The sequence below is a fragment of the Elaeis guineensis genome, chromosome 14 (genome assembly GCF_000442705.2).
Source record: "Elaeis guineensis isolate ETL-2024a chromosome 14, EG11, whole genome shotgun sequence".
NCBI classification, from domain to species: Eukaryota; Viridiplantae; Streptophyta; class Magnoliopsida; order Arecales; family Arecaceae; genus Elaeis; species Elaeis guineensis.
The window spans coordinates 62716769-62741112 of NC_026006.2; the positions used below are offsets into that span (position 1 = coordinate 62716769).

At 36.5% G+C, this 24344-nt stretch overlaps 1 protein-coding gene and 1 pseudogene across 4 annotated transcripts; one reads left to right on the forward strand and one right to left on the reverse strand.

Annotated features, from left to right (window-relative positions):
* Window positions 1–669: 669 nt before the first annotated feature.
* Window positions 670–23442, forward strand: LOC105057236 (protein PIN-LIKES 6). Of its 4 annotated transcripts, XR_012136752.1 has the most exons (12): window positions 670–885; window positions 1400–1789; window positions 4345–4424; window positions 5486–5610; window positions 7117–7238; window positions 7992–8183; window positions 15922–15996; window positions 16781–16881; window positions 18653–18705; window positions 21799–21993; window positions 22683–22957; window positions 23146–23442. XR_012136752.1 is itself a non-coding variant. In XM_010939770.4 (11 exons), the coding sequence occupies exons 2-11, from the start codon at window positions 1604–1606 to the stop codon at window positions 22802–22804; spliced, it is 1251 nt and encodes a 416-aa protein (XP_010938072.1). In that variant the 5' UTR covers window positions 670–885; window positions 1400–1603; the 3' UTR covers window positions 22805–23442. The 4 variants fall into 4 exon arrangements, 3 of the variants coding, with proteins under 3 accessions (XP_010938072.1, XP_010938073.1, XP_010938074.1); XM_010939770.4 differs by having other exon boundaries at window positions 22683–23442; XM_010939771.4 differs by having other exon boundaries at window positions 676–885; window positions 1583–1789; window positions 22683–23442.
* LOC140853763 (uncharacterized) lies at window positions 9241–13325 on the reverse strand (annotated as a pseudogene).
* Window positions 23443–24344: the final 902 nt, after the last annotated feature.

Consider the following 24344-nt stretch of genomic DNA (forward strand, 5'->3'; position numbering starts at 1 on the left):
ATGCCACCTATTCAAGTTAAAGCAGCCACATATGCATCAGTAATGCCAAATAGAATTTTGGTGAGAGAAAGTCGTCGGACATGGGACGAAGGGTAACATTAAAATAGTTTAAAAAATTTGAGAATCAAAAATTATAATTTTATAGTTTAAAAATTATTTAAAAAAATCTGATATAATTTAAAGATTAGAAATATAATTTATTTAAAATTTTATTATACAGTAAATAAGTGTCCTCTTTAAACATATTTATAAAAATCAATTCAATAAATTTGTATTATATTACTCCCCATCTTTGATTCTTCATCTCAAGGTTTACATACAGGAAAGAAGTCAATCACTTCTAAGATTGCCGGCTTTAATTATGTGAGCTGAGACATAAGTTGCCAACAAAGTCCAAACACGGAGGTGGGCTTTCGGCTTGATTCATTGCACGGGACACCGAATCGAACGAACTAAAGGGATCTGGCCCGAATCATACGTCACAACGAACACCGTATGGCACCAGCCGGCATGGCGGTTAATATTTGCCCATCATGGCCAGTACCGTGTCCGTTACGGTCGCGCCCGGTCGGTTCGTGTCAAGGGCAAAATCATAATTATAGGGCTGACTGGGGGCTATTTTTCCACGCCAATTCCCTCCGTATATAAGAGGCGGTCACGGAGTCCCGTGGAGTACAACCGATTGGCCTTTTTGGATTTCGCTGGAAGGCGAATAGAGTGAGAGAGGGAGTTCGTCTCGCGGTTCAGATTCAGAGGACGTTCCTCAATTTCCTAGGGTTTCGGAGTGGAGAAAGAGAGAGGTGCAGGTTCGAGGCTTCTTGGAGGCATCGGATCTAAAGAGGGGAATCAGAGCTCTGGTTTTAGCTCTGCTTGGAAAGAGATACGGTAAGTTGGGGAGAGCTTCGTTTTATTATCTTTTTTTGGAAGGGATCGTGAAATCTAGTGTACTTCTTTTGTTCTCAATGGTTTTATAAACTTCTGCTACTCAAGGTAAACTTGTCGACGAAGTTGGGAAATTTGATTGTTTCGCGTTTGGAGAAAGCGGAAGAAAAAGAGAGATCTTGGTCGCATGTGAATACTTTCAGTAGAGCAAAAGGGTCTTTGCCAAATTAATTTTTCAGTGATCAAGTTCTTTGGCTTCTTTATTGAGATAGAAAAATTCTTCATTCTTCTCTAGAGTTCGTCAACTGTGTTTTGACCTAAATATTTTTTTAAGTAAACTTGCATTTCGGGTATCTATTTCTTATGCGAATTTATTCATCTTCGAGAAAAGAGGGAATTATTTTATGAATTTATATGATTTTACTCGATGGGTCCTCTTAATTGTCATAAATTTCTTTATTTTCCGAGGAAAGAGAAGAATATAATTTCTGCTTCTGCTTCCTTCGGTCTGCTGCAGGAGCTTGGAACCATTATTATCTAACAATAATCGGTTTCTCTGGAAGCTCGAGTTTTGGGAAGCGAACATTTTTCCGTTGTTTTCCTCCCTTCCCTCATCCTTTGGGAGTAATTTGCTGGCGATAGGCCTTAATAAACAAAACTGGCGCAGTTGGGCACAGAGGATTTATAATTTTTGATTTAGGGATCTGGCAGGGAAATAACAATGGAGCGGTCTATGTTGGAAATTATTATGGATGCTCGGAGTGGTGGAGGTGAATCGATCTTTGCATCAATGAAATTTGCTGTTCTACCAATTGCAAAGGTCTTTACCATGTGTTTTATGGGATTTCTCATGGCCTCCAAGTATGTCAATATTCTTCCTGCAAATGGCCGGAAGCTTCTAAATGGGGTGAGTTAAAGTTTCTACTTTATACTGTATCACATCACAATGTTTATTTCCTAGCTTTTGTCTGTGAAAGGCTAAAGGCTTCATATATTCATATTCTTTTTGTTTACAAAGGGCATGTTTGGCATCACGTTCATTTCTTGTTTTTTATTTTAAAAAATAAAATTTCAGAAACCGAGACAGAAAAATATACGTTTGGTACTACTTTTTTTTTTTAAATTTTAAATTCACTTCTGTTATTTTCAGGAAAAAAGAATCCTTAGTTTCAATATTTTCAAAAATAATAAACACATGTTTTTCCCACCATTATGAATATTGCCTCCACCACAACTGCCACTATTGCTACCAACATTGTTGCCACCACTACCACCTTTGCTGCTAGTCGCCACTACCATATCATCATTGCTACCATCGCCAACTCTGCTCCATTATTGGCACCTCCACCATCAATACCATCGCCATTACTATCACTACCAGCACCCTCTCCATCACATCACCACCATCATGGGGTAGGCACGCTGTCACCATGGTCACTTCCATCACCACCACTATCACCGTCATGCCATCCTATTTCGTTCTTGGCAACTGTAGGGATGGCAATGGGTAGGGTTTGGGTCGGGTAGTATACTACCCATTCCCAAACCCGAACTTAATATCTTATACCCAAATCCTACCCGATACCCAATCGGGTAAGAAAAGAGATACCCATCCCCATACCCAACCGGTTCGGGGATACCCGTGGGTAACCCATTTCCCTATACCCAATCCATACCCGCCCCATACCCAACCCATACCCGTCCATTCTATACCCAAAAAAAAAGAAAAGTAATTTTATGCATATTATCAATCAAAAATAAAATTACCAATTATATATATATAAATACATACATACGCACATACACACTTCTAACACACACACACATACATACATGCATACATATATGCATGCATACATATACATACATACATATATATAATTATATATATATATATATAGAGAGAGAGAGAGAGAGAGAGAGAGAAAGAGAGAGATCATATATATGTGTGTGTGTGTGTATATATGTATATGTATATATATATATATATATACGTATATGTATATATATATTCGGATATGTATATGTATATATATATATGTGTGTGTGTGTGTGTGTGTGTGTATTCGGATATGGGTTCGGATATTATCCATACTCATAGGTTCGGGTCGGGTTCGGATAGAAAATAGCACTACCCATACCCTACCCATACCCATACTATAGTTTTCGGGTTTTACCCAAACCCGAACCCAAACCCAGTCAAACCCTATTTTTCGGATTTGACCGGGTTCAGGTAGGGTGTATACCCATCAGGTCGGATTAATTTTGCCATCCCTAGGCAACTGGGATGGTGTGGCACTTCAAACCCATCTAAGCAGGGAAGAAGAAGAAAAAGGAAAAAAGAACAGAAGCAAAGAATAAGAAAAGAAAGGGATAAAGGAAGGGAAGAAGAAAAAAAGGAAAGTAAGAAAGGAAGTGAGAAGAAAAGAAAAGAAAGGAAGGAATGGAGAAGGGGAAGAAGAGAAAGAAAGGAAGGAAGAAAAAGAAAGAAAGAAAGAAAGAAAGGAAAGAACAAAAAGAAGAAATAAAGGAAAGAAGGGAAGAGAGATAGAGGATACCTACTTGGGCAGCCACTAGGACAATGGAGCATCTAGTTCCATGGAGAAACCAACATGCCCATGTTGCATGGGGTTTAAAACCTTGGTTATAATGAATACAAGCATAAATAATCAAGTTGAAAATTGAGTACAATCTGTCATGAAGATATAGGCAAAGGTTTGGAATTATATATAGAGATGCCTTTTCCAGCACCTTTTAATTAATTTAAATGTAGTTGGGTTTCACACAAACAGGATGGGTGGGTGATTTGATGTGGGCCCCATTGACAATTTGGCATACATGTTAGCATCTCAATTCACTCTAATTACATGAACATTTTATTACTTGTTAGCATAAGAGTAGGTTCCTATGCATAGGTTGCATACTTCTGCTATGGGAAACTCATACTCAAAAACTGAGGTTGTATTCTTCATGTACATTCTAGAAAACGGTGCCTATGAACTCCTTATATTTTGTATTGATTTGCAATTTTATTTCCCTTTTGCTTGTATGCTTAATTACAACTATTTATTTGCTTCTTATTATTGTGGCACTGTCCCACCACATTTATTTGATGCAAAGAATATTGCTTATCTTCTCAAATCAATCTAACAATGTTATTGAGGCTGCCATCAACACTTTGGTTGTATAATGTTCGACCTTTATTGAATTAGAGAAGAGGGATGAAAGTTGAATAAAGGGGATAAATTATCCAAAAGTAAATTTTCATTTATGATAGTAGAGAAACTATTATAGGTATGAACTTGTCACTTTGAAGTCCTGAACATGTGCGCTGCTTTCTGAGCAAGGAAAAAAACATTAAAAGGGTAACTGTGTTAGTTGCTTGATAGCTTATATCCTTTTGCATTTTTCACAAAATTCTTGCAAAAAATATTGATTCCTTGTTCCTGATTTTTGTTGCAGCTAGTTTTTTCTCTTCTTCTTCCTTGCTTGATATTCTCTCAACTTGGACGAGCAATCACTTTGCAAAAATTGGTAGAGTGGTAAGAGCTCTTCAGACTTTCTTTCCAACCTGTTGTTGAATGCAAATAAGCTAGATATGCATGTGGAGTTGTTTGTGTGACATCCATATAATCATCATTGTCGAACTACAGAGTGGGGACTCTTCTTTTTCAAATTTCCTTTTTTTTTTTTAAAAAAATATGTAGCATTTATTGTGGATCTTCACTTCTCGCTGAATATTGACTGCCTTACCAAGTATGATGCGATGGGATTCGATGTGAACAATGCTTTGTATACGCTATAGCTTGGAGTCTTGGTGGCAAATATGGTTCATATAGGCCATATTTGTAGGCCCATTTGGATGATATCTAGTTTGTATTTGTTTATTTTGGATTTTTACCTCTGGTACTGGATGCTTCCAAGGAACTTTTCAGGAGTCCTTTTCTTTTTCCCAGCAATTAAGGATTTCCTTGTGGAGAGTTATTTTAAAAATGCGAAATTTATGTGTCACCTCGATCCAATATATGTTGCTTACATCTCATTTCAAAGCACTCTCATAACACTGCCTGGCTTGCTTTTTAGAGCATGAAAGATTAAAATATATGGTTACTCTTGCACCAGCATGGAGGGCATTCACCCCATGCGAAGAAAAAACAGGCAGACTGGAGAAACTGCCACTGGAATGCCCCTTGAAGGGAAGCCATGTACTCTCAGTAATTTTTATGTTAAGTATTTTGAGCTCTGAAAAAGATTCAGAGTTGTGCTGGACTCTCTTCTTGTGTGATAAGGAAGTGCGGCGAAGGCCTCATGGTCCAGCACATGCAAGCTAGACTCCAGCACTTTTCCATTCTATATTAGATAATACAGAACACTGGTTCATAACCATCTTCCTTTTCAGACACGAAGGAATTCCAGCATTTGTGAGTTAAGACTCCAAGGCTTTCCCATTATATGTTAGATAATATAGTACATTGATTCATTCTCATTTTAGGATATCATAATTTGCACTTTTTTTTCCTTATTTTGAAACTAATTATAAATTCCTTCCTCACTTTCTAGTTGAGGATGAAAAAGAAAGACACTAATATCATTGTGCTTGCAGGTGGTTTATCCCCGTTAATATAATTTTGGCAACGATATCAGGGTCACTAGTAGGTCTAGTTGTTGCATCAATTGTTCGACCCCCATACCCATACTTCAAGTTCACCATCATACATATTGGTATTGGTAAGTTACCTTATAAGATTCTGTGCCAGTAATTTTGCTATCTTTTACAATTCCCTTTTCTAAAAAATTTATTTTCATCTTATTCGTGCGCCTGCATACATTATTTCTGGAATTGTGATGATGCTTGTTTATTACATATGAGGATAAACACACTATAATGTGCATTAAGTTCATAAAAGACTACAAAATTGTAAATATGAGAAACTTGTGAAAATATCATATATCCATGAGAAGAATCATTATAGACGATGTTCGCCAAACCGTCTCGAACTTGATGGTTCAAGCCGTTCCAAACCGTACCGACGGGATACCAATCCGGTTCTGACGTGAAAAATAGCACAATGGCCATCTCAGAGGGAGGGAGAAGGAGAGGGAGAGGAAGAGAGGGCCTCGCCTCTGGCAGCCAACTTCAATCGAAATTAAAAAAAAAAAAAAAGTGAAGTTGCCTCCAGCCGCCAGAAGCTCTCTCTTTCCTCTCTTGCTCTCCCTCTCCCCCCCTCTCCCTCTCCCTCTCCCTCTCTTCCTCTCCTTCTCCCCCCCTCTTTCTCTCTTTCTTCTCCCTCTTCCCTTCTTTGCCCTATCGATTCGGTCTAGCATGGACCGGTATGGACTCGTACCGAACCATACCGTCGGCCGGCCGGCATCGGGGCTGGTTCCGGTTTGGCGGTCCTTGATTATGGATAATGAAAATTTTAGATATAAATTAATGAAGCAATCACGTATTAATGGTTCCATAATTAATGAAATTTACTGCAGGAATGCAAATAAGATAGTGGAGGAGGGCTTTACAAAGAAAAGATTGGTGGCAAGGAGAAAGAGAAGATAAACTGAAAGGGGGATTGATGTTACATGTGGGTGTGAGATAGGGTGGGGGAGTGCTGGTGCTAGTGAGGGGGCCATGCAGCGGGGAGGATGAAAGGAGAGGGGAGGGCAGTGACACACTGGAATGTTAGATACAGTGGTCATACATATATGTATGCATACCATATGTTTGAACCTTGTATTTCAAATTGGTTTTATTTGTTCTTGTATGCTTAGATCTTGGGAATCTCTGTTTGCTGATACATATGATGTTCAAAGCTTGCTAAGTTTCTGTTCACTGAGCCCTTCTATGTGAGCACTGCGTTTTGATCTGGATTTTTGAGATGGATGTATAGAACTAGTATCTTTGTATAGATATCCTTTTTGTATGGGGAATGGAACTTGTCAGAACCAGTATAGCTTTAATATCATCATCAATTGTGCCTCTCCTCAGTTCTGTTATGAGCCATAATTAGAATGCTCTACTTTTCTGTCGTGCATGAGATTGCTCAGTTATTTTATCATTAACTGCATCATATTCTGCCCTGTTGATGTCTAGCAGTAAGTTGCTAGTTTTCTGAAATTTTAATCTCATGCCAGTGCTTGTTGTGCTGTCAACGACTACATGAAATTTTAAGCTACTGATGCCTAACAACAAGTTGCTATTTTTTCTGCAATGTATATCTGACTTGGTCTTGCATACAGGGAACATTGGAAATATACCTCTTGTTCTGATTGCAGCTCTATGTCGAGACATATCCAATCCTTTTGGTGACTCTAGCAAATGCAGCCAAGATGGAAATGCGTACATCTCCTTTGGTCAGTGGGTAGGTTTTGATACTTGTGCTCGTTACAAGTTCCATGGTTAATATAGTAATATTTGTGATGTTGATTTCAATATGAACTGCTTTAATGTCATTGGTATGGTATACTTCTGTTCCATGTCTTTGATCATTCCCACACTTCTATTATACTGATATTTGTTCGAACACTCATATGCCTAGCTGTTCATTCGTCTCCACCACCTTTAATTTCGCATCAGTTGAGTTATAGCCTAGACCCTAGAGTTTCCAGTTACCTCCCAACTATTCAAAGGCAATTAGCTTTATAAATTAAAGCTCTAAATATTTAATTTTCTATCTTTGACAGATGAAAAATGGAAGATCAAAGACAGCCTCAAACCTCTGAGTGATCATTAGGAATTTCAAATTAACTCCATATTTCTTAATATTTGTTGATAATTTTTTTTTAAAATCAACCATCTGTAGAAACCACTTCTATATTTATTGTCAAGATTCAATCAGTCATGCACATTCAACACACCATCTTAAATAAAGCAAACACATAAGCTGTTTCGTGATTGTTTTAGCGGCCTGTTTTGCTAGAAAGAGTCAAAACTGATGAGATACATCCCTTTGTGTTGTCTGATTCTCTCTATTCAAAGCATTACCAAATTTCCATGAGGACAACTAAGGTAGATTATCAATTGGAAATGTCATCATCTTTGTGTTGTTGCCATTTTATATTTTTGGTTGTACAGTTATTTGAGTTGTTAAAACCTATAAATTCATTTTTGACAGGTTGGTGCAATCATTCTGTACACATATGTGTTTCAGATGCTTGCACCACCACCAGGTGAAACCTTTGATGGCACTGAAGAGGAGACGCTTCCAACTAAGAACCCTGTTAACAATGCTGCACCCGAACAAGCACCTTTACTAACTTCTGAAGACCCTGGAACAACAGGGCTGGATTCTTCAAAATGGGGAAAAGTAAGAATCAGACTTTCCTACGCTATTATGTCTATTACTTCTTATTGTTTCTTGTGGTAATGACTACCCAAAAAAAAAAAGTAGAGGTTTTTCATTAATTCATGTTATGTGCTAGTTGTTGTAAATAAGCTATAATCCAAAAATTGGAATTGTACCTGCTACTGCAAGGTAAAATGACATGCATATTGTTTACAAAAATCATAAATGGAAGTCCTCTCTAATTTAAACGTTGGAGACATGCTTTTAGATCATTTCACATTATTAGAAAGTCTTGAAATAAGTTTCATGCTATAGGTTAAGTTTGTCCTAACCCAACCCCAAACAAACCACACCCCCCCCCCCACCAAAAAAAAAAAAGAAACCATCAAGTGACTCATGATAGACTTGTGATTTTGATAATAGATATTAGGTTCTTAGAGGTCTTTCAAAATTTACTAGCTATAATTAGAGGTGAGTGCTCTTTCTGGTATTTAGTTTAAAAGATTGTTTTGGTCTGTCTCAGTTCATGATGTTTAGTTTTCTTCTAATAAGCTTTGCTTTGCATTGTATAACCCTTTAACCTACAAACTGAATATTTGGTAGATCTCATTATTAGTAAGCTTCTTGGAACTTCCTTTTAATTCTCTCTAGGATGTTCAGATACATACACATGCTTATACATTATATGTATGCATGTATACCTATAAGATGTATGTATGTACATATATATGCTATCAAAGATTGAATTTTCATATCACTATACTAATTTGATAGTTGTTTCCTCTGAGCACATATCCACCATAATTAAGTACATTAAGTAAATACATCATGTAGACAAAGATAATAAATGTTACATTAAATTTATTGTCATGGTCATAGATAAATGATGCAAGATGAATGGATAAATTTTAATCTAACTGAAGCACACTTGGTACTGCTTTGGCTTTAAAATGGATGCTTCATTTACTCCATTTTCCTTCTTCTGTGTGCAATGTTTAGGACTTGTGCTAAATGGTTAATAGATCTTCAGACTTAATGATCAAAATAGGTAATTTGCAGTTGTCTTAATAGAGTTTTTTCAAAAGATTGGTTGTCCTGAAACAATAAGGTTTAGTGGTTCTTGTTCGAAACCAGTTGTTTTCTCAGCTGACTAACTGCAATGATCAAACCAGTTATCTGGTCATTTATTTGCTGATGAATTTTGGAACCAAAACTGCCGCATTATCTATCTGCACACAATATTTAGAAGCTTTTATTTGAATATTTAGGCCAAGGTCTGCTGTACTGGTGCCTGTATCGGCACCGGGCTGGGCCGGTATGATACCGGTACCATACCATTTCGACACACGGTATGCTCCGACGTACCGGTTCGATATCGGTACAATTTTTTTTTTGTTTTGCTTTATTTTTTTTTGGGTCTCCAAGTTATTAATTCATAATTATAACCCTAAAATTACATTATATTGCATATTATTGATATATTTGGGTTCAATTTTTGAGTTCGGCAGCGATACAGGAAATCTTGATCCAAAATTTCAAATATATATTTATTTATATTATATTACAACTCTATCATCCTAAAATTAAAAAAAAATATATATATAAATGTGCATTAAAATGTATCTAAACTTTTAAAATATAAAACACAAAAAATGATATACTAACCTCAAGATCTGCTCTGCATTTAATATCTCGTCGAGTGTTTGTGACTGACACTCGTAGATATTTGGATCATTGGTATAGTCTAGAGGAACATCAGTCCATCCCTCTAATCAAGAAGTACTGTACTCCTGAATATTCATCCTATAAGGTATGCTCTTTGGAGTGTAAGACATCTCAGATTTTTCACTCAAACTCTGGCTCTGAGAAGTATCCTCGAGATGATGGTATGATTGTGGAGGGGCCCATCCAAATATGTCGATAGCAAAATCTGATCCGTAAGATGCTTCAAGCTGCATAGGATAGTAACCACTAGAAGACGATATCTCGGATGCACCATATCCATAGGATCATAAAGTGGCCGTGGGTAATAGGATTCATAATGCGAGGATGATCCAGATACATCCATGGATCCTATTCCACGTGCAAGATCGTCTGCAGCTGCATCGTGTGCTGGACGACCTTTAGGAGTCCGTCGTCTATATGAAATCGGCTCCCCACGATCTCTACCGACTCGTCCACCATGGTCCCTATTTTGTGTGGCATATGTAAACTGAGACTCACCGGTAAATCGAATATCATCCTGCGATTGTGTCTCATAAGCAGTGGTCTCCTGTCCTTTTGTTCCTCCCTAATTATCAGATCCATGACTACTATTACTAGTATCATCATCACTCTTTCTGATCTCTGAATCTGAGCCAGATAGCTCCTGTACTCTCGAGAGTAGTGCACGTGCAACTGTCTTTTTTTTTCCCTTGTGTCCCTCTGTGATTGAGTTTTCTGTGATTAGGAGGATGGATGTTTTGTTGCTGATTGCCGATCTCGTCTAAATATTTCTCGCTCAAACTTCTGTGAGAATGTATCGGACATCAAGTCATATGATGAATGAGTCCTCTGTGTCTCTTTAGGCTGTGGCTGATCAGTTGGAACCTTATATGGAATATTTTTTTCTGTCCATTGCCCTGGATCCACCCTGATCTCTCTAGCTACCACACTGGCTGGTCGTAGAGGGGATCCCAGCTCATCAAATTTTGGCTTCTGCTGCTGACTTGCAAGCCATTCGATGATCAGATCGTCGTCCTCGTCAGCATAATCATCTAGTGTCGGATCAGTGTGCTTCAGTTATACTTCCTCCTGAATGCATTTTAGTCTCAATCTCAAATTATAGTGAATATATACAAGATCATTGAGGCATTTTTGTGTCAGACAATTTTTCTGTTTGCTGTGGATAAGGGCGAAAGTTGATCAATTGCGCTCATAGCCACTAGCAGAGACCGTCTGGAAAAGAATGCAGACAGCCATATCTTTCAAATATTCTGCGGATATTTTAAAATGAATCCACCATTCAGCTGCAAAAGCAAAATTACATATCAAATTTCATGATATTATTAGGCATTTGATGTCAATTTATGCTGCTCATTATTGATATGTAATTTACCTGAATTCATCTGCTTTTTGCTTACAATAGCTGATGGGACTCCAAAGCTGTCTGATCGCTCTCTAAACTGTTTCGTCTGTAAAAAAATATATTTATTAAATTTATAAATATATCGTTGAGTATAGATCAAATTCAGTTGAATAATTATATCTGTTTTAAACTAGTATACCATTTGTAAACACAAGGATGCGATTTCTGGATCGGGTACCATCTTATATATTACATTACAAAGAGCAGCGAGAAGCTTATTATCCATATCTATCCCAAAAATGGTATACTGGAATCTCGGATTCAAATAGTAAGCTGCAGATAAATTTCATAATTGATTAAGTATATTTTTACAAGTATAAAAAAAAATATTTTAAAGTATTCTTGAATCTGTGCTTACCGACTAGATGCAAATCTCTATCCATTTGATAGTTCCAATGGTGCTCAATGATGTTAATGAATTCTTGAGCATGCGTCGGATCATTCTCACTGATCTGTTTCTTTGTCCTCTCCATCATATAATATAAGAAGCCCATCTAGGGGTATCTTTCACTATCCACAGTGCGAAGCATTTCATATAATGGCTTAATAGCCTTCACTATCTTTTCAGCTCGCTGTCAGAATGACTGACTCGTCATCAAGTTCTCCACATGATTTCCATCAGTGTCGGCCCTCGTATATCTGCTCTTCTACCACTCGGCACTGCCAAACATCTGACGTAAGGCTGCTTTCTTCTGAAAAGACTATCAAGTGCTATGTAGTTGGTAGCAAATCATGTGATACCCGGTCTTAAGATCTCCCCCCAGTATACGTTCACATCAATGAAAGGATTCATGTGTGATTGTAGATGAATCTAGTAATAGTTTGGACAATATTCACTACCTGCTGCACCTTACGAATCTTTTTAATATCCATCAATATAAGATCAATGTAATGTGCAGTACATGGGGTCCAGTATATCTGCGATCGCTGCTCCATCAGCAACTCTCCGGCAGCCTTATATTGTGGTCCATTATCTGTGATGACTTGCACGATATATTGCTCATCCACTGAATCAATCACCTCCATCAAACCAAAGATATATGCGGCATCGTGTATCTTATCTGAAGCATCAATTGATTTGTGAAAAAATATTTTTCCATCACAGTATGTTAAAAAAATTAATGATGCTCCGTCTAGTAGGACTGCTCCAACCATCATACATCGCTGTCAGTCTGTATGTGGGTCATTTATTCTTGTAAAAAGCAATCCCTCTCTGCAAATCCTCTTTGTTACTATCAAGAAGCTGACCATAGATGTCCTTAGGTCCTGACGGATCTACATCCTGACTGGCAGTCTCTATGGCTAAAATGGCAGATCGATAGTAAGGATTGCCTGCTGCATTTGCTGGAATATGACTGAAATAAAATCGTGATTTAATAGCTCGTCACATATTTTTTTTTTTTATCTTTTTTCATCATAATGTCAATCCTCTACTGCTTTGAATCTTTGCTGGAAAAAACATGTGGATCCAAATCATGGATGGTGGCTTTTGCTGGAATATCTCTAGAGGACCTCCTCCTACTGCCAAAAGCTTCCAACAAAGATGACATGCTATGTCTGCTCCCTGTACAATCGGGTTCTCTGATTGAGGTAGTCCTCCTGAACTCGGATTCTCCTCCAACGGTGGTAGATCTAGATCCCGATTCGTAGCATGATGGTTCAAATCGCTCGCTATACTTGGCCATCTCTTTCAACTGGTACTGATTATCCAAGCTCGTCCGAATGGTAGTCTCAATCTGTGCCTTCTCATCATCTGGAGCGGAAGCCTCCTCTAACTCTCTATAGTGATAAGAAGGTGGCTCTGCAGCTTGACGGTTCACTTTCGCCCTCTTCTACTTTGTCCTTTCCTTCGCTGCTTTCGAATCAGCGAAGTACTTCTTCATCAACTGTCGGACATCCTGTGGGCATTTTCGATACATGGACACATCAGGATAACCACCAGTCGAGTGCTGCTTCAACTTAGTCACCCCTCCTCCTTTGACCTGTGTTACACCATTTGTATTTTCAATGATGCCGAGTCGAGAGTATCTCGCCATGATTTTAACCAATGTCGCGCTTTGAATCTTTGTTCTTATTCATTTTTATAAGTATAACAAAATATGACAGTTTAATAATTATTAAAAAATATTATATATAAATTTAAAAAAATTTCAATAATAATTTTAAAACTCATAAATTTTAAAAAAATATGTTATATGCTTCAAATAATATTTTTGAATTAAATATAATATAATACTAATTTTATATATTTTTTATTTGATAATATTTTTTTATTATATAAATAATTATAAAAATATTTTTTAATTTCAAAAATTATAAAAAAATTTGAGGTTAGATTCAAGTAGCTTGAATCATTCTAAACATGATTCTGAAACTCTGATTTTTTATTTTTTTTAAATTTATTTTTTAATAATTTTTTTACGAATAAATATATATATTTAAAAATATATAATTAATTATTTAAATATATATTTTTTGAATTATTTAAATAATTATAAAAATATTTTTTAATTTTAAAAATTTCAAAAAAATTTGAGGTTAGATTCAAGTAGCTTGAATCATTCTAAACATGATTCTAAAATTCTGATTTTTTATTTTTTTTAAATTTATTTTTTTAATATTTTTTTACGAATAAATATATATATTTAAAAAATATATAATTAATAAAAATCAACGATTTTAGTGTCATCATGTAGATCTTCTAAGGATCTATCACGTATGATCAAATCATACCAAAATCATAAAATTTTGGCATGATTTTATCTTATTTTCTTACTTCTTCGTTCCTATCCTTTTTTTAGCCATAAAAATATAAAAAATAAAATATTTATTAAAAGATTAATATATTACCTTACTTTCAGTCAAAAATCAGCGTCTCTTCGAACTAATGTTGCAATTTGACGGATTTTTTTTTCTAATTTTTTTTGCATGTCGTTGAACGTCTGAGAGCTTAGGAGTTTTCTGAGAGAGCTCTTGGATTTCTTTCAGAGAAAGCATTTGGGCTGCCACTAAATGACAGCTCAGACCCCACTACACCCCCCCATATGGGTATTGTCGGTATGGTTTGGTTCAACGTCGAACCGAACCGAGCCATACCGCCCATACCGTCCGAAACCGGGCGGTATGGCCCTGAATCGTGTCGAGCCATCCGGTTCGGACGTTTTTTTCAGAAAAAATGGCCGAACCGGATCGGCTGGCTGCTGGTCCAATTCAGTACGTCCTGTATCAGGCGGTTCAGCCCGGTACGGCATTCCCTGATTTAGACTATGAAGTATGAATTTCTGAAAATGGAATCATATCCCAAGAATTTCGTGTGTTACTTAATTGTTGATTTTTTGGAGGTTTAGGTTACATTCTTATCAATAATTATCATTTTGTTTCAATCAATTGGACTAATTAAATTAAAAATAATGTAATTTAAAGTGCATGTCAAGGTAACAAGATTCACCATAGGTGTGTATGCATGTATAAATGTTTATTTGCAATTGTGGTAATGTGATATTAATTACGATATCATTTCAGATGTGCTTTGAAGTTTACCTCCCAGTTATTTTAAAATGGTTGCTTCCCTGCCTTAGTTTGTTTTCCAGTTTTACCTCTTTAATGGATTTTTTTTGTCTACAAAAACATGGAGTTGTTTTGATCATTTGGAATCTATGGTGATATTGAAAGAATTGACTTAAAAAGCTGGTCCCACTGTAATACTTGCTTCTCTTTGTTTTATTTCAAAGAGATTTCTGTTTTTACAAAACTTATGTTTTAGGTTGTCTGTAACTTTTTGAAAGCGTAATTTACTGAAGTAAACAATGGCCAGGCTGAGAGAGGTCACTCAGCTCTATTATACATGCTCTTGTCGATGATATACATAAAAACATAAAAAAAGAACTAGAGAATGCATTTAAGTACAGCACATTAGGCATATATGTGTTGTAGTATTATATATATTTTATGGCAAAGTTTTAAATACTTCAGTGCAGGGGTGTGCTGGCTATGTCCTGCGGTATATGCCCCCGAATCTACTCATGATTTATTGTTGTCTCTGTGTGCAGTATGGTACAGTCCCGGTATGCCCCTTGATACATGGCAGTACATGAAGTCTTGTACTGCAGTATGTTTGGTTTTGCAACCTTGCTGTGGAGTGGGCTTCTTTGCTCTATCCCTTCGTTACTAGTGCATATCAGATTTTGCAGATATGAATCTCCCATTTGAATTTTTCATGCTAGGTTTTAGTTGTGCATTATATTGGGGCCAAAGCAAATTGCCCTGCCAGGAACAATTCTGCTGGAAGCAGAATCAGCTTCATAATGTTGTACGCGGACTTTCTTAAGATGTATGCCTGGTGAAAATTGTCCATCTGATAGTAAAATGTTTTCTTTTTTAATTTGTGATGCCACAAGATTAAACATAAACATGGCTTTGCAGTTACTGAACATTGCTTATAATATGATGTTTAAACATTAAATTCATAATTATTCTGAAGAGTCGTTCAGGGGCAAAGGACAAATCCTTAACGGTTACTTTTATGGATGTCGTATTATTTTATTTGGGTTTTGGATATATGAAACATTTTTTCTGAAATTGTCTTTGGGACTGTGTTTGGCTAAACATTTTCTGATATTCTTCCTGATGCAGCTAATCAGCCAGTTATGGTATCTTGTAGAAAAATTGAAGTTAAAGCAAATTTTTCAGCCCCCAATTATTGCTTCTGTAAGTATACTCATTTTGCATTTTTAAAGATATGGTATGTCCAGTACTTAACATTTTGAAACCTCCATGGTATTAAGTACCTGTTTAAATAGTCTGAATTCTGAATGATATGTTAAGAATTATTTTCTAATATATTGCTTAGAATGACTGATGTGTACCTGCTTGCTGGCTCAGATTCCTAATGCATACATGAGAATCCATTATAAATGAGAAGCCTAGCTTTAGATCATAATGCATTAGCTTTTTAATTTGACTTGGTAATCTCAAGAAAGTTAAAATATTCAGTTTATTGAAAAATTGTCCTGGTAGGGTCATTATCATTCTGGATGGATTTAAGCCCATTGTTTTGATTAGTGTTCTTTCTTTTTTTTTTTGGCTGAGAAATATGGTGGAATGCCACCATCGGGGTTTCAACCTGGACCTCTGCCAAGTGGAGAGGAATGTGAACTGGTTGAGTGACGGCTGGTTGGCTAATTGCTATTATTTTTAAAGTGGCATGTATTCTGCATTATAGCCATTACATGGAGATGCCAGGGATTTTGTGGTTTGTCATTTGGCTGGATGCTTATGATAGCTACTCACTGAAAATGTTGCGAGACATTTTGCAGTTGTCATTTGGTTGGATGCTCATGATAGCTACTCACTGAAAATATCTCTTGATTCTTTAGACTCGCCACTTGTTTTCTGATTGAAATTAAAGTTGAAATTACTTTGCCATAATTGCTAGTTTGATGCCCTTTTCTTTTGTTATTACAACTAACTTTTGTTCATATGCTTGCAACAGATACTGGCAATCAGTATTGGTACAGTACCGTTTTTAAAGCACTTCATTCTCATGGATGATGCTCCACTCTTCTTCTTCACTGACAGCTGTCTCATTCTTGGGTATTATTCTACGCTGTCCTTCCATTTTTCTTTTTGTAAAGTCATGCAACCTGTTCTGCTAGTGTATATATTTGCTTATAAGATTTTAAATCCCATAAGACAAAGGTGTCTGATTGTGGAACGGGACACCCTGCTGTCCTGTCCCAAAGGTCATGCATCCTGGTGGATATCCTCCATCTTTCTTCCTTTTTTTCCTTTCTTCCTTTTCTGTTTCTTTCTTCTTCTTTTTCTTTACCTTCCTTTCTTTCCTTTCCTTTTTCTTTCTTTTTCTTCTTCCTTCCTTTCTTTTTTCATTTTTCTTATTCTTTCTTTTTTTTTTCCTTTTTTTCATCTTTCCTTCATTTCTCTTTATTCTTCTCTCTCTGTGTGGAAGGGTTTCGGAGTCTCGAGCCCATCTTGGTCTCATTTTCTCATGGAAATTGGATGGGACGAAAATCTTGCTTGCTTTCAATTTATTTTACATTCTTAATGCATTGAAGAACTCCATTATAATGAATAATATTTTTGATTGTCAACAGTGATGATTTTTTTCACTTGGAAAAGTGCCATTATCATCATATCGTTGTTCACAAAACAATAAAATTGATCTTCTTGGATGAACATTGGGGGTTTGTTTTGAAAATTCAGTGGTGTTTCTTGGCTTTTCAGGAGTCCTCTCCTGTGTTGGAAGAATAAGAGAGAACAATGTAAGGTTGGATGTTGTCAATCTGTCAAAGATTGTTCAATGATAAGGATAGAGGCCTATCTTTAATTATATTGTCCTTATTGGTGGTGAAGTTGAGTAATACAAGTCTCATGCGAATGACAAATACACATGGAATATGTGAATGCATTCATGTATATGTGTGCTTGCCTTGTTTTCACGGGGGAAATATTTGGAGGATGTTGTTATGTATGTATGCATGCATATACATGCTATACTAGTCTGTTGCAAGACGTGTCCTTCAATGATGCCACAGTGCTGGAAACATGGGGATTTGACGACTAGCACCTTTAGTGAAAGGTTTAGGACGGGAACGGTCTACTTCATGACTGAATTTTTCTTCCAGTCACTTCTTGGTACTTGTTAATTGCCCAAGCTCATATATAAGTTGTTTGGCTGTTCGGGGCAGCACCTGGTGAAATTATTATGGAATCAAAGTTTTTTTTTGGTTTTTTTATTTCTTTATGGAATACATTGTAGGTTCATCTATAAAGAATGCTGTTAGGTAATTTGGTGTATATTTTCACATAACCAAGGCAATGGATGCAATGAAATTACGGAAGAAATAGGAAATGAAATTACATAGGAATTATGAGAACAAAACATTCTGAGGAAGGTTTATCCTGCATTGGAATATTGTGTTCCCAGCACCTATTTAGTCTTCTATTTTACATATAGTTATGTTTGTTTGACTATCATCTTTGAACTTGTGAACAACTAATCTATCATCAGTAGTTGCTCTCCTTGCATTTTTTCAGTTTTCTATTTTTAGAGAATGAAACTATGAAATCCAAGAAACTTTTACCCAGATGCTCATGTCAACTATGAATGCTTGTATCGTGGTTATTGAAACAGGATGTGCTTTGCTGCATATTTTCTATACCAAGAATGCTTTTGTTGTCGTTGTTAGTTATTTTAGTTATGTTGGCGCATGATTTGCTCTTTTTTTTTTTTTTTTTGAAATACTTTCTTTTATTGTTAAGTGAATGACGGGTTTTTTTTGAATATCCTTGCAATTTCTCAGTTTCTTCATATTCACTGAGCTTTACAATTCATGCCTGTTGTTAGGGAAGCGATGATTCCTTGTATTTTGCTTGCTTTGGGTGGTAATCTTGTTGATGGTAAGTCTTCTATTACACTTTCTTTAGTATTATTTTCATACTCTTGAATCCTGCATCAACCCGATATTTATATTTACAGTGCTGCACATCATAATATTTCGTGGTCACACATAAATTACTCCATTCTAGAACCTTGCTGGGTCTTGCATGCTTGCAATTCTAACAGTGTGATTGTGAGTGAGTGCAAAAATGTGGCTTAGAGGTTTGATGTTGCCATGATGTTTATTATATTCTGTAGGACTACTCTGTACAAAAGTAAACTTTGTCTATGTATAAGATACAACTCAGCTTAACTAAGCTTTAATCCCAAACTAGTTTGGGCAGACCTTTTCAGTTTTTTTTTCCTCCATTCCGCTCGGTTTAGGACCATACTTTCTGAAAGATATTGAGATATCAAGTCATTCCTTTTTAGTTTATCTCATGTGATTTCTGGTGTTCATCCATCGCTCTTCATTCTTTATATATATATATATCAAATTACTCCTTCATATTGTTGCATCCTTTGGCCTACGTTATGCATATTGAAAACCATTTTAGATGTCCTCTCAATTTGCTCATAGTTGGTGTTACCTCTATCAATTGATAGTTTCTTTTTCTATCTTTTCTAGTATTACCATGCACCCATCTCAACATTCTCATTTTGGCCACATTCGTCTTGTGCACATGTAGTTTTTTATGCTCAACATTATGTACCATAAAATATAGTTGGCCATGTGGCTATCCTTTAAAACTTCTCTTCAACTTGGCAGGCATCCCACGATCACATAATATCCCAATTGCACTTCTCTATTTCTTCCAAACTGCTTTAGTCCGGTGATAACATTCTCTCCAATCTCCTCTTATGAGTAATTATTCTTAAATACTGAAATTGATCACTCTTAGGAACTTCATGATCCTTAACTTTCACTCCATTTTCATCTCTATTTCTAGTTTTACCAAAATTGTTTTATATCATTATATGTATTCTATCTTGGTGTGAACGAAACTAGGAACGATGCCACCATCATTAGCATGAGGAAGGTTGTCTAAAGACTGTTGGAATCTTATCTACACTCCCTTACCCTCTAGTGGCCATGGCTGATGCTTTAGTTAGATGTTGCTAGAGATCAGGCTACCTCCCCGGAGTTTGATCGATCAATCCATCATTGTTGTCAAGCTCATGGGAATACATGGTGTAGAGTACGGTGGAAGAAAAGGAGACCAAGTTGGTGAAGCCCTAGTTGGTAATCTTCCTTACTCTGGCCCACTTTGTTTTTGGGCCAGATGGGGCCTAATTTGTGCATCTGTCAGATTGGGATCTGGGTCAGGCTTGGGCCGAACCTCAAATAAAATTCCTGAGCTCAAGCTCAGCTCAAAGCCCCAAAAAAATTTGGTCCAGGCTTGGAAAAGATGGTGGCATGACTCGGCCTAGCTTGCTTCCAGCCCTACCTTTGGGACATCATACGAATCTAAGGGAAGTAAATCAGATTTTAGGAAGTCAATTTGCTCTCATGGCAGGCTGGTCAAGCGAAGTGGGCTCAAGCATATCATAATCCCCAAAGTGGCCTTTGATGTAACTATTTTATGCCTTATGGTGTCAAACATGTTCCAAAATCTTGCTCCTTTTCTCTCCCGTGGTGAGTTTCTCTTTTTGCTCAGAGTGTGAGCAGCATAGGTCTTGGCTTGCAGCACATTGAATCTTGTTCCTGCTCTACATTGAGTTTTTAAGGTTATTTTCTTTCATTTATAGTCTTATTCTAGTTATAATTCTAGCAATATATGCTACTTGCACACCTTAGAACCACTGGGAGAGTCGGGATTTTAGTTGAGGGGAACAAAAATAGGCAACTACCGATCGGTATGTATATATGACGGTCAAACAACTTGGCATAGATTAAATGAGAAAGCAAAATTTTGCTAACATGAAGCACCACTCCGAGTAGTGTGCATGCAATAGGAAGGGGATGCTAGATAACCAATATAGTTTATTTATAAGGCCTGGTGTGACCTAATCCATGTGACCATTGTCTAACATTGTTTGATAGGAATTCGTGACCATTGAAATAAATTACAGCTTACGTTCAAGGACAAATTTGTCTTATTGTTCGGTAGACTAATCTAGGTTAACACAACAAACAAACAAGTCAAGCAAACAAATTGTACATAACAAGTACATTTACAAAAGAAAAATTGGTAGCCTTTTTAGAAACCTAATAGCAAGCCTCGAATCAAAGTCATCGAGATATATGAACTTGTTGGGATGCCTTAGAGAATAGAATAGAAAAAGACAATGATTGGATAAGATAAAAGTCTGGAAGCTTTGGGTATGAAAACTATGTAGAATATAAATCTGAGACTTGATTGTGTTTGATTTTGGAGCATATTAGTATAGATAGGATAGTATTTGGGCATGGTTATGCACATGTGCATGTCTATTCTGGTGTGGTCATGTAGGCTGGGTGTGCATGTGCATGTCTATTCTGGTGTTCTTAAGCATTTCTTGTGTATAATTCATCTTTCGGATCTGCATTTATTTGTCTCTGCTTTTTGCTATTACAATACACTATGTTGATGCACCTATGACATGTGCCAAGGGCTTTCTCAAAATTTGCTTGATTATTTCAAAGAACTTAACTTTGGCATTGTATTTCTATATGTCATTCTAAGATAATTTTCGTATATGCAACTGGAATTTATTGAGCAGTGTAGTTTTAGTTTATGCTGTTGGTTAAACAAAATCCTTTATTGCCATATGTGACCTGTCATCATAACAGAACATATGAGATGCCTACCCTAACAGAAAGTATGAGATAATAATAAACTTCAAGCTTTGGTGATTAATGGTTGCCAATGTGCACACACGCACATCCAAAAAAAAAAAAAGCCAAACTTACATGGGTGGTAGTGCCAAAAAGGAGGGATGTTACAAGAATTACTTACCAAGAGCTAAATTTGTACTACTCACTGATAAATCTGGTAGATTACACCTTGTCTACTCTCTGATCAGCATGGCAAATTTTTGTAGCCGGTTCTTCTTCTGTTGAATGTGAAACTTTGTGCACTTATCTCACAACGTAAATGTGAGATTTCATTTTTGCTTTCATTGCCTTCCAGGTCCAGGTGCAGGGAGTAGAAAGCTTGGATTTCGAACAATGGCTGCCATCATATTTGGGCGGTTGGTCTTGGTTCCTCTATCAGGGCTTGGCATTGTCACTATGGCTGACAAGCTTGGATTCATCCCTAAGGGTGACAAGATGTTCAAATTTGTTCTTCTACTTCAGCATTCGATGCCTACTTCTGTGCTATCTGGTATTATACCTTACAATGAAGCTTTACTGTTTGGTGACTGGAAACTTCTTTTGAATGGTAGTGTAGCAAAAATTGTTGAAATCCTTTTCGGTGCATTAAGCTAATAATGCTGGCGGTAAAAGTTGCTACCAATACATGGGGCCTGATTTTGTGAAAAGTCTTAGCTTATCAGATTCTAGTTTTTCATTTTATTCTTAAGACCGTTTGTTCCTTTGGTTGTTAGGAGAAAAGACATGCATTTCTATGTCTGGATGCCGAATAGCTAACTGGGGGTGGACAGATTTAACTAATTTATAATCACTTAATAACCAGCCAACCAGTGAATAAAGTGATTCTTTCGTTGGGAATGTTGAGGGATAGTAAAACGTAATGGTAAAAAATAGCTTCTAGGGGTAAAAATGGAAGAAAAAGTAGAGAGTGCATGGGCAGTTGGCCTGGTTAACTTTATTTCACCCTCCCTCGCGAAATAAAATTATCCAGGGACCAGCTCGGGTATCTCTTTCTCCCTTTGACCTCATCACTTTATCCATCACCTTTTCACTGTTTAAACTGATAACTTCTTGTCCATCATTTGACCAGCAACTAAATCATCTTATTAAAATGTAAAATCATGTTTAGTACTTATTTCATTAATGTAAATAATATTTAAAGGCAGAGTTGAACAAATTGTGTATTTCTGTTTGTTACAGGTGCGGTGGCTAATTTACGAGGTTGCGGGAAGGAAGCAGCTGCTGTTCTATTTTGGGTTCATATTTTTGCTGTTCTCTCTATGGCCGGATGGATTGTTCTTTATCTAGGCATACTTTTCTGAAGGCCTAGTCCATCATTGTCATGGCGCAGCTCGAATCCTTTCCTTTTCTCCAATCATTCCATTCCATCATCGCCGTTGGGAAAGTGGATGTGATTAGAGACACAATCACTCCATTTTTCACTTGCAGAGTGGATGTATTTTTTGGGTAGAAAGGTTCCTAATTTTCTGCCTGTCTCCTGCATTCATTTATTTATTTGGACAGATAAGTCTACATCATACGATTGATTAAACACAATCTGGCAGAGGCTGGTGATCGTTTAATAGGCGATATCATTTTGTTACAACAATTGCAATGCTATAAATATGCATTATATCAGGTTAGTGATGGCGCATAATATCAGGTTCGGTACCGTGAAGAAGGCGCGTTGTCCCTTGAAGGACCCAGTTCAGATGGAGGCCATGCTGATATTGCCGGTAGAGGAACTGATAAAGTTCAAGGCAGCAAAAGGAGAAGAGGGCACAGGTTTGAGTTAAGAACAGATGTGCAATGGAAGCGTTTCTGTCAACGTGTGGTTTCAATCATCTAATAAAGAACCAACTAATTGGGACTTTTTTTTTTTGTGTTGGGAAATTATGTTATTTAACTTTTATTACGTTTTAATGAAGCCGCCTTTTGGTCCTCGTACGCCACTGAAACAGTTCCGGTCCATGTGTAGTCTTGTTGGCCTGAACATTTATTTGATATCAATATCCCCGACAAATCTTTCCTCGCCGTCAGCCCACCAGTTTGGACGCCGGCCTTTCCTGGTCACTGAACAATTTCTAAGACGCCGGCGCTCTAGAGAAACGCTAAAAATTAAAAATTTTGATTCCCTTCTGTTTCATTATGTATGAACTTTTTAGTTATTAGATACTTCTTGTGCAATCATAAAACATTTAAAATTAAGTATAATTTAAGTTGTATTAATTAATGGAATCTCGAATTGATGCTCCTCATCTTTGTATCTCTCAATGTGCAGATTTTCAAAATGTTTCAATTAGATGGGCAACTGGTGTGACGGTGAGCTTTGTATATAAAAATTATTTAATTATGGATTTTGTATAATATATATATATTTTTGTACTGTCTTGAAAAAAAATAAATTTTAAATCATTCCACTCGAAAGAGTTTAAGTTGGGGGGAGGACTTTGACTCTTTATCAAGATCATAATTCATAGCTGCCCGTTGCATGCTTCTGTCCGACCAGTCATCATATAAAATAAATGTAAAAAGAGATAAACCTGGACCATTGCACCAAAATTTAGTAAAAAAAAAAAGAGTTTTTTGAGAAAAAAATATATTTTTATATTATTAATTTTTATGCCACCGGCAATTGAATGAGTAAGTTTTGATTTTTGAGCTATGATATTTAGTCAACAATTTTGACAAATCATATAATTTAGTCAACAAGTTTAATTAATTATGCCAAATCAAAAAATTATACTGATAGAGCTTATCGTCATTTTGCTCTTTGCTATCGTGTTATTAACATATGATTTGATGACATGACATCTTAAGAATTACAAAACCTTTAAATCTAATTAAATTTGAATGATATTA